This window comes from Pelophylax lessonae (assembly GCF_965119305.1).
Source record: "Pelophylax lessonae genome assembly, chromosome: 4".
In the NCBI taxonomy this organism is placed as follows: Eukaryota; Metazoa; Chordata; class Amphibia; order Anura; family Ranidae; genus Pelophylax; species Pelophylax lessonae.
In genome coordinates, this window is record NC_138771.1 from 550,796,674 (window position 1) to 550,807,417 (window position 10,744).

At 44.5% G+C, this 10,744-nt stretch overlaps 1 protein-coding gene across 1 annotated transcript in view; it reads left to right on the forward strand.

The window, feature by feature from the left end:
- Positions 1-6,754, forward strand: part of VAMP8 (vesicle associated membrane protein 8) — a 77,375-nt gene extending 70,621 nt beyond the window's left edge. Inside the window, exon 3 of the mRNA XM_082254275.1 lies at positions 6,465-6,754. Coding sequence (XP_082110401.1) covers positions 6,465-6,608 — 144 coding nt within the window. The 3' untranslated portion in view covers positions 6,609-6,754. The remainder of the gene's footprint in view (positions 1-6,464) is intronic.
- The last annotated feature ends 3,990 nt before the right edge of the window (positions 6,755-10,744 follow it).

Here is a 10,744-nt window from a genome sequence, read left to right on the forward strand (position 1 = left end):
CGCTGTTTGAGGGGACCTTTGGTCTACCTCGGGGGTTGTTTTTTTCAGGTGGGTCTCATCTGCTTGGTTCAATGAGTCCTCTGTTCTTCTGGTTGGCTCTGTTTTGGCCTTCTGGATTGGATTTTATTTCTATTATCCCACCCCTCATTTATGGCACTGCTTTGGGACGTCCCTACGGATATCAAGATATCAGTCCTGCGTCTGTCAATGAGCGACAGAGAAAACTGGATTTTTGACTTACCGTAAAATCCTTTTCTCTTAAGCTCATTGACAGACGCAGTACCCGCCCCTCTATTTTGAGTTTGGTTGGTATGAGTCTCTGACACTGCTTTGTTACATAACTGACATCCTATGCAGGGAGAGAGAGGATATACCCCCTAGGACTGCCCATGGGTGTGGCCAGAACTTTTTTCCTGCCTAGTGTCCTACTCCTGTAGGGGGCAGTATAACCCTACGGATATCAGTCCTGCGTCTGTCAATGAGCTTAAGAGAAAAGGATTTTACAGTAAGTAAAAAATCCAGTTTTCTTTTACATTCATTGACAGACACCGCTCTTCTTATTCTCAACCATAGGGTTATAATGCCACCTACAGGAGTAGGACTTTATGCAGAAAAAATAAACTTTGCACTGTCTATGGGCAGTCCCTGTTGGTACAAACCCCCTATTTGCTATAGGCAATCAAGTTCTTTCTGCCTAGTATCAGGTCAGGAGTAGTATCAGAAGTAGTGACCTATCTCCCTGCTGGGACCTCTGGTTCCATAGACTTTTTTCCATGTTATTTTTCCTGTGGAGATCCCCAATCAACCACTGGGCTGAGCAACAGGCTGGATAATCTAGATAGAGTGGTCACCCCAGCCTGGCCAGTGCACACAGACCTTAAGCCAAGCGCTGGATTGGCTGCAACTAAGCCCCATCTGCCCTGATGCCACTGTGGGACTTGAATTTAGGCTTTTCAGTCCCCTGGGACCCTTCCTTGAGAGTATCCAGGATGTTACACTGATTACTGTTTCTCACTACTTTTGCCCTCTGGTTGTGCCTTCATTTCCACACAGCAGGTATCATGCTGGCGGCCTTCACTGGTACATATTTTCCTTTCTGGTTTTGCCCAAGGGAAAGGTAGTTCTCCGTCTATGCCCTCCCCTTCTTCGAAGGTGGTGTCAGATTTTGGCCTACATGGGGACATTGTCTGTCTTCCTTGTGTCCAGTCCAGTACTGCAAGGTAGCATTAGTCTCAGGGGCGTAACTACAGGGGTTGCAGGGGTTGCGATTGCAACTGGGCCCAATGCTCCAGGGGGCCCAGAATTGGATAGGAGGGGCGGCAGGGGCAGCATGTACTGAAATCACTGTCCTCCTTTTTCCTCCTGTAGCTGCAGAAAGAAAATGGAGGAGATTGGTTCCTCTGTATGCTACCCCCCGCCACTCCTCCTATCCAGTTCACTTGTGTTCTGCTGTCTCTGGGCCCCTGTGTGCTCCCCTGGTCCCCCCCCCCCCCACTGTGATCCCTCCCCTTTCCTGCCGGCTGCTGCAGGGGATGTGTCACAATAGAGAACCAGGAAGGGGTCGGTAAATATGTAATTTACCAGCTCCTTGCTTCTCTAAATGGGCAGAGTCATAGTCAGTGACATTGTAAAAAAATAAAATAAAATTATAAAAAATAATACAATTAAAATACCAAAAAATAAAAACTACTGACACCAGTGGGTGAACTTTCAGGATCGCAAAGGTCACACTTGCAACTGGGCCCCAAGATGGCAGGAAGGGGGCCCACTGCAAAACTTGTGAAAGGGACCTGCTGTGGGACCGCAATAAAGGGCCCCGCAAGCGGAGTAAAGGGCCCCAGGATCAGTGGGAAGAGCCCGGGGCTTGAAGGGAAGGGCCTTGGCCAGGGGTCTGGGGGGCCCTTCATGGTTTCTTGCACCGGGGCCCTGAAGGTTCTAGTTACGCCTCTGATTAGTCTCCTTTGGATGTGCTCTGGGCATAGCATCGGTTATAGCCATCTGCTACTGCCTCCTTCTGGGGGTCAGATTTTCCTTTTTGTGCTCACAAACAGCCGGGCCTGGGGGCCTCCTCTGCCATTGTCTTTAGTTCTAAAACAAAGGGTGCACTGCCAGTCTGCCAACAGAAAGTCCTGTAAAACACAATATATAAAGTCCACACATTGCAACTAGCAAAGATTTTGAAGGAAATCCCCACACCAACTGAAGTGAGAAAAGTGCACACGTTACTACTGTGGAAAGGAAGGGCAATCCTGCTTACCAAATGGTGTTGACTTTCAGATTATAGAGAGGTCAATAACTGCATACAAGAAGCCTGGATCATATGGATCCACAACAGAGCCAGGCACACACAGCGTCCTCCACTGCAGTATCTAGAACCAGGTACACTCCACACTCATAGTATAGTGAACTTCCACTCCCGAAGTAGCGTATGAACCAATAAGCCACTGGTCTCATGCACTCCTGCCATGATGTTTTGCAGTACATTGTCTCCAGGTAGATTCGGCAGAAGTTGTCCTGGCATGTGCCCCTGAGGATCGTGCTCCTCTATTCCCCTTCTGGCGCACTCCACCTGGGGTGTTTTGCCCCTTCTGGAAATTCCATCATCTGGTGGACATATTTCGGACCTGATAGGTGGCTGTCTGGTCATCTGTGCATCCTTGTACGACTTTTTCTTCATTGCTGTGTTTGCATCTTTAGTTGCTTTATTGTAACTGCAAGGTTTTGGGGGCCATTGTTTCCCGCTCCTTATTAGCCTTTGGAGCTGTTTTTGGTGGTCGCATGTTTGACTGGTTTCTGTTACGGCTTGCCCACTCCTCGTTGGGGCGCTGCTTTGGGACATCCCTATTGTTGAGAATCAAAATAGTTAAGTCCGTCAATAAACGGAAGAGAAAACTGAATTGTTTTGTTACTCACTGTAAAATCCCTTTCTCTGAGTTCATTGAGGACACAGCACCCTCTATTGGAGTTTATAATTCTGACACTGCTTTGTGACTAACTGGATTGCCTATAGCAGAGAGAGGGTTTATACCAACTGGGACTGCCCATAGGTGGGTGCAGAATTTATTTTTCTGCATAGCGTCCTACTCCAGTAGGTGGCGATATAACCCTCTGGTGGAGAATCAGAAATGTTGTGTCTGCCAATGAACTCAGATAAAGGGATTTAGGTGAGTAATAAAACAATCCCGTTTTTTTTTTTTTTTTTTTGTTGCTTTTTATGCACGTTAAGCTTAAAGTGTTACTTCATCACCACTTTAAGCATATCCTCTTCCATCTCTCCTCATTAAAACGACTTTCAGTTAATAAAAGCTATGAACTGAGCATTTGAGTCAAAAAACCTTAAGAAAAATGAGTAAATGAACACGTAAACTGTAAATATAATGTCCATGATGCAGTCACTGTATCCTCTTTGTGTAGCAATGACTTAAGTGAATAGAAAATCAATTTTAACTCATATAAAGCAAATACCACACAGAGCTAAAAATATCATCTGCATTATGCTTTTCTATATGTTGCTGTATTGTATTATCCTAGCAGGTCCTATTAATACTCTGCATTCTATGTTATTAAACATTGTATTAATGTAGAATTCTGCCATGTTTTCCATCTTTTGTAATCTGCCTGCATTGAATCTTTTATGTTCATTTTACAACTTCAAAGGTATACTGTGCTCATTTAATAGAGGGAGGTAAAACCATTGTTGTACAGGCATTTTCCCTTTGTCCTCTGCGGTTATCTGCTTTGAACAACACTAAGGCTCCATGCACACAGGGCGTCATAAAAACAGGCTCCAAAGCTGTTTCTTGATGCCGGGAAAAAGCAGCTGTAAAAACGTGCTTTCAGTAGCTTTTTCCATTAGCGTTATTGCACGTTTGGCCACGTAGCTTTTAGTAGCTACTAAGGGGGCCCCCTTGTTAAAGGGGGCTTCCAGATTCCGATGAGCCCCCTGCCCGCAGACCCCCACAACCACCGGCCAGGGTTGTGGGGATGAGGCCCTTGTCCTCATCAACATGGGGGCAAGGTGCTTTGAGGTGGGGGGGGGTGCAGAGCACCCACCCCCCCCATGTTGAGGGCGTGTGGCCTGGTATGGTCCAGGGGGGGTGGGGCCACTCGCTCGTCACCTCCCCTTTCCTGGCCTGCCGGGCTGCATGCTTGGATAAGGGTTTGGTATGGATTTTTGGGGTGACCCCACGCCGAAGGGCCTGGTTTGGAACCTGGGGGGGAACCCCACGCCGTTTTTTTCCCCATTTTGGCGTGGAGTTCCCCCTCAAGATTCTCACAGCTCGGATCATCCTGATCCGACTTGTGGTGCGACTTCAATTCAAATCAATAGGCTCCCATAGGGAACCATTGATTTTGAATGGAAGAATTTTGAATTTGGGAGGACATACCATGGGGTGTCAGGAGGGCACACACTGGGGGGGGGTTGGGAGGGCATACCATGGGGTATCAGGAGGGCACACACTGGGGAGGGGTTGGGAGGGCATACCATGTGGTATCAGGAGGGCACACACTGGGGGGGGTTGGGAGGACATACCATGGGGTATCAGGAGGGCACACACTGGGGGGGGGTTGGGAGGGCATACCATGGGGTATCAGGAGGGCACACACTGGGGAGGGGTTGGGAGGGCATACCATGTGGTATCAGGAGGGCACACACTGGGGGGGGTTGGGAGGACATACCATGGGGTGTCAGGAGGGAACACACTGGGGGGAGGTGTTGGGAGGGCATACCATGGGGTGTCAGGAGGGCACACACTGGGGGGGGGGTGGGAGGGCATACCATGGGGTGTCAGGAGGGCACAAGTTGGGGGGGGGGAGGTGTTGGGAGGGCATACCATGGGGTATCAGGAGGGCACACACCAGGGGGAATTCACAATGCTTTATTGAGCTAAATGAAAAGGACATGCATTTCCATTTGTCAGCTAACAGCACCTCTATGCTAAGCTGCAGTAACTCAGCAGACTTAGCATAGAGGTGTTTGTAAACTAATCCACCATGTACAGCTAGCTGAGCCTACCTCCAGGAACATTCAATCGGCTCCCTCTGCTCAGCTGCTCACATTTCCCTCTTCCAGGCGGGCGCGATCTCCGTGGTCAGGTACATTTCCATCCCGCCCACTCAAGCAGCAAGCAGCTTGCAGGAGATAGGCTGGAAACCTGCTGGGGGAGGTACAGGGGGCGGAGCGTCAAGTGTCTATGTGTAATGGCTGTGAGTTGTCCCGACTGCAGCTCTTATTTCCTGGGGTGCGCTCGGCCTCACAATCAGTAATATTTTCTCGGGGGGAGCACTTGCCCCATTGCCCCCCTGCCGAACCCGCGAGACTGACTCACCGAACCCCTGGGGTTCGATCGAACCCAGGTTAAGAACCACTGCTCTAGTGTCTATAGCCAGTTTATAGACCCTGCCACACAATTAAAGCCTTTCATCAAAGCAGATACCAATACTGAAAAGGTTGCTCTAAGCATTGTTGAGTAGCATGGGCAGCCGGAAAGGTAAGTATTCCGCCTTTTCTTTAAAAGTACGTGCATTAATGAAAGGTTTTGATTACATGGCAAGATCTCGTTAAGGCTAAAGTCACATACAGTCAGTTTTTGATCTGTCAGGTTCTTGAAGGATATTTTGTTAATCTATCTTGTGGAATTTTTGTGATTGTTTGAGAAATGACATTCCAAATGATTAAACCCCCCCTTTCTGATATTGGTCGGTCACAGGATGTCTGCCAACACTGCAGTGTGTCTATAGATATACAATCATCTCGTTATCCTTTTTCAATATGCCCAGATTAACAGAGGGTCGTCATTTGTTACCTATAGGTAGCCTACCTTAACAGTCCTTAAAGGGACAATGTCATGAGAGATTATTGGTGGCTGGCTTTGCTGAACTCTACTTTGAGAATGCTAGTTCCCTACATTGCTTACTTAGAACAGATTTAGAACTACTTTACACCTGTCCAAGACACCCGTTAAGAGCTTGAGTGTGTCTGAAACATACTAAAGTCAGACGCAGCCAGGCATTATACATTTTTGGAAGGAGGCCTGCAATGGCAGCTCCCATCTTTCGCTCGTGACGGAGTCACTTTAAGTAAGGATCTCTAATCGCATTTCATGACATGTTACCAATAAATTAAACATTTCTATATCTCTGTCGGAAGTACAATGATCAAAATGCAGAACAATTTAAAAAAACTTACTGGAAATACTCTCTTTATGACTTTGTGTCTCAGGGTGTCTCTGTGTTATACAGTCCTAAGTCATGAAAGCGATGATACATGGGCTTAAAATGAGAAGCAGGCATCCTTGGAAGTTACCCTATTTCTCCCTATGTTGCCAACACTTGAGAAACCTAGACTGGGTTTCCATTGCAGCTGTAATATGACTTTGGGATCACATGGATTGTTAATAATAATCCATATGGTTTCTCATTTGATGTCCACTTTCCTCATGGTTATTCTTTGTTTCCTGCAGTCTGAACACTTTAAGACCACATCCCAGAAGGTTGCCCGGAAATACTGGTGGAAGAATGCGAAGATGATCGCCATCATCTGTGTGATAGTTGGAATCATCGTCCTCCTCATCATCCTCCTTGCGACTGGAGTCATCCCCACATAGACTGGTTTTCTGTTGCCACCTTCCTCCTCTTCACTCCCCCACTGAAGACTCTCACAGACCTCCTATGGATGAACCCTGGAGACTGGCCAAGAGGAATTCTATTTGTCTATGTATATAAGGAGCCTCAAACTGTCTTCTTCCTTTTGAAAATATTTCAATATAGCAGTAAGCTTTCTAGTCTGAAATAGGCCAACACTGGAATACTTTCCATATGTCTTTGTACTTTAGTTCAGTTAAAGATAAGATAAAAGCCATCTTGTAGAGAATGAAAGTCTCATAGTGCCTTTAGTTATATGAAGGGGAATGTTTGTAAAATATGCAATATAGACTTTAGTTTATTGCTGCCAGATTGTGCAGCAATGATCTGATGTTGTATGGATGACCATAGCAAACACCTTCTGTCAGCAGATCTTGGACAGGGGAGTACATTGGTGGAGTTTTGGCTGCTGGACCTTCTCCAAGATATGAACTGCACCAGGAGGTATGCTATGCACAGAACGCTGCCACCACATATCTACATTCACAGAAGAAATGTTTAAACATCAGCATCGCTTTTGTGACTTTTTAGAATTGCAGGTCGATTGCCAAAAATGCAGCAAATTAAACTAGTTTGATTAGCATTTTGTGCTAGTCAGTTTCCTTCAGACATCAGCAATATCCAGGGAGGGATAAGAGCCAAGGGGTAGAAGCATCATCCTAAAAGCTGCTACACAATACGGGATTAATCTTTTATTACAACCATTCTCAACCTTTTTACTCCAGTGGAACCTTCGAAATAATGGTCTGGTCTCGGGGAACCCCTGCTAAAATTTAATCATTAGAGGTTAGTGGGAAGAATGCCACTTACATTGGTAGTCAATGTAACAAATGCCCTCCTTAAAGTGGTAGTCAGAATGCCACCTTTACAGACACCAAAAGACACCATTGGTGTCATGCTGCAAGCTTTCCCAAGTGGCACTGGACCTGAAATGATGTAAACACCATCAGATGGAAGGTCAAAGAGCCACAGCTCAAGGTACCCCTAGCAACTTCCGGAGGAACCCCACAGAACTATGGTTGAGAATGGCTGTTTTAGTATATACTCAAGGAACTGTGTTCAGGAATCTAACCGTTACAAATTTGAGTTTGCGTAGGGCTAAATTACATAAATAATTGTTCTCTCCTAGCTATAAGCAATGTTAGCAGTCATGTAGTTTGGTACATATTAACTCTAATGTGTTTTAAATAGGCCAGCTGCCAACTAGGGGTGGCATTGCTCAATAGCATGAGTTTACTGCATGTGGCCTAACCCCCTATCATTTGTAAAACTGATTAGTTCTTAAATCTAGACTGGTTACAGTTTGTAGAGACAGACCTTTTAAATGCTGAACCCTTATTACATCCACAGGTCTTGCCTCAGAAAAAGTATAAATAGCAAACAAAGTGATTAAATGTGTTCTAGAACAAACTGGTCTTGCTTTGAAAATGGCTGCCTCTACACTGAGTTTAGAACAGGGGCTTTTAAAGGGCTCTTTCACACGGTCCGCCTCCGTAGGCGGATCCGTGCTGCTCAGCGGGGATCGATCCGCGATCCCCGCTGAGCCGGCGGATGACAGCTCCGTCTCCGCTTGCAGTGTGGAGATGGAGGTGTCACAGCCCCCGCTGCTCTCTATGGGGAATCGGATGAGAGCGGACCGCCTGTCCGCTCTCATCCGATCCCATCCGATCCCCAGGACGGATGGAAAATAGTGTTTCCATCCGTCCGGATTTCACGGACAGGATCGGATACGGATGGCAGTGGGTGTCAGTGGACATGTCACCGCTGACATCCGCTGCTCCATAGGGCTGAATGGGGCATCCGATCAGATCCGCCTAAAAAACTGACAGGCGGATCTGATCGGACCGCCCGTGTGAAAGAGCCCTAAAGTAAGATTCTGTGCGGTCTGATCAGTTCTGTCCGAAGTCACATTGTGCCATTCTCGGTATGTGCGTTCCTGTATTTCCAGTGCCCAATGCTCCTCTCTTTAATCTATTTTTATACGGTACAGTCAATACTCCTTTCTTCATCTCTTCTATTTTCATATGGCGCAGTCTTAGAACGGGAACGGCAATGGTGGACAAAAAAAAACCTTTAGAATCCAGAACCACTTAAATAAATAAATCCTGTATATAGAAGTGAAGGTTTAGTGGGGGGGACAGGTCTATCTGTCATAACATGGGAGTGAGGAAGTATGGTGGGTGTAAATAAATCATAATTGTACCACTTAGGTGAGAATGTAATTTAGAAAGCTATTTTAATGAGAAACAAATGAAATGACTCCAATATATTCTCTCATGGGTACTCTTTGAACATACTTTGAATACTTTGAATTTTGATTCAATTTGCAAACCTAATTCACACAACTTCAAAGAAACTTGTAATGAGGAAGCACGAATGCTGCTACTGCTGATCTATCCTGAAAATACTAGTTGCCTGGCTGTCATTCTGAGCCAATAGCTTGAATACATTCTAATTCACTGACCCAAAACCTACATGCAGATCAGGAATTATGTCCGTTTTGAGTTTTCTGGTCTGCATGCTGGCTCTCAGTAATGCATAATATCAAAGACCTTGGATGAGCATGAGAGCCAAGAGCTAGCATTTTTTGGGAAAATGTCAATGACAGCCTTTGTTTTTTTTTTTTTATCTCTCTCTGTACAGGGTTCCTAAATGGAGCCACTTGTTCTCCTTTGTGTCAGTGGGATTTATAATTAGAAGAAGGATTTTCTAAATACAATAGAATATCTTTATTTGGATAAAATAAAATCAAAACCTGTATCAATAAAGGACCTGGGTAAAAGTACCCTCCAAAGATTCTTTCTTTTCAGTCTACATTTGTTGAAAAAAAGCAAGTGTTTATATAACTTTAGCAAATTGATCAAATTCTACTTCTATGTAACCAACTTGTGCCTTTGTACAGATTCATGGCAGAGCAATGCAGGTGACCACCACTGTGATTTTAAGATTCTGCTTGCAATGTTCACACTAAACAGCAGAGGGCAGAAGTGCAATAGTAAAGATATATTCAATGGTTTGTAGTGACTTCCTAATCTGCACAGTTCACTTTATGGTTTTGATAATATGAATAAGGAACTATGTGACATTCTTGTTAGCAGTGCAGCCCTCAGAGTCTCAACAGTTCTTGGTACTTATTTGTATGTACATGCCAATAAAGCTCAAGTTGTTTGTTCTATTGATAATTTACAGGGTTTATTTATAAGACTCAATAAACAGAATGTAATTGGATATTTATGTGTGACATTGTATTTATTTTATAACCTCGTAATTTATTATGCTATGGTTAGTTTGACATGCATTTGAGATACCTTAATAGTGACTTTTATAAAAAAAGAATAAAATCCAAGTGATACGTCGCATACAATAGCAACAATATAACAGCCAATTCACAATGTGTAAGTACTACTTTCAACATCCAGCTAAAATGCTTCACCAACTAACTTCAGGAGCTGCATACAACTGCACACATTGGGGTTCATTTACCATACCTCGAGAGTACAAAATCTGGTGCAGCTCTGCGTGGTAGCCAATCAGCTTCTAACTTCAGCTTGTCCAATTAGGCACATATACAAACTGTTGTAATTCCTACACCGTTCACCTACTTTGGATGTAAATACCCTCAAATTAAAGCTGAAAGTCTGCAGTTAAAGCAAATCTTCTTTGTTTCATTTCAAATCCATTGTGATGGTGTATAGAGGCAAACAATATTAGAATTGTGTCGATGTCCCAATATTTATGGACCTGACTGTATCTAATAAAAAAATTTAAAAATCACATTTCTTTATAAATTTAGGCCAACCTCTATTCTGCTACAAATTTTTGTTAAAAAAATGTAAAAAAAAAGTGTATATTGATTGGTATACGCAAAAGTTATAGTGTCTACCAACTATGGGATACATTTATTTGGATTACTAGTAATGGCGGCGATCAGTGAGTTAGAGCGGGACTTCGATACTGCGGCGGACATTCTGACACTAATTGATACTTTTTTGGGAACCAGTGAAACTAATACAGTGATCAGTGCTAAAAATATGAACTGTCACTATACTAACACTGACACTGGCTGGGAAGAGTTTAATATCAGGGGTGATCAAAGGGT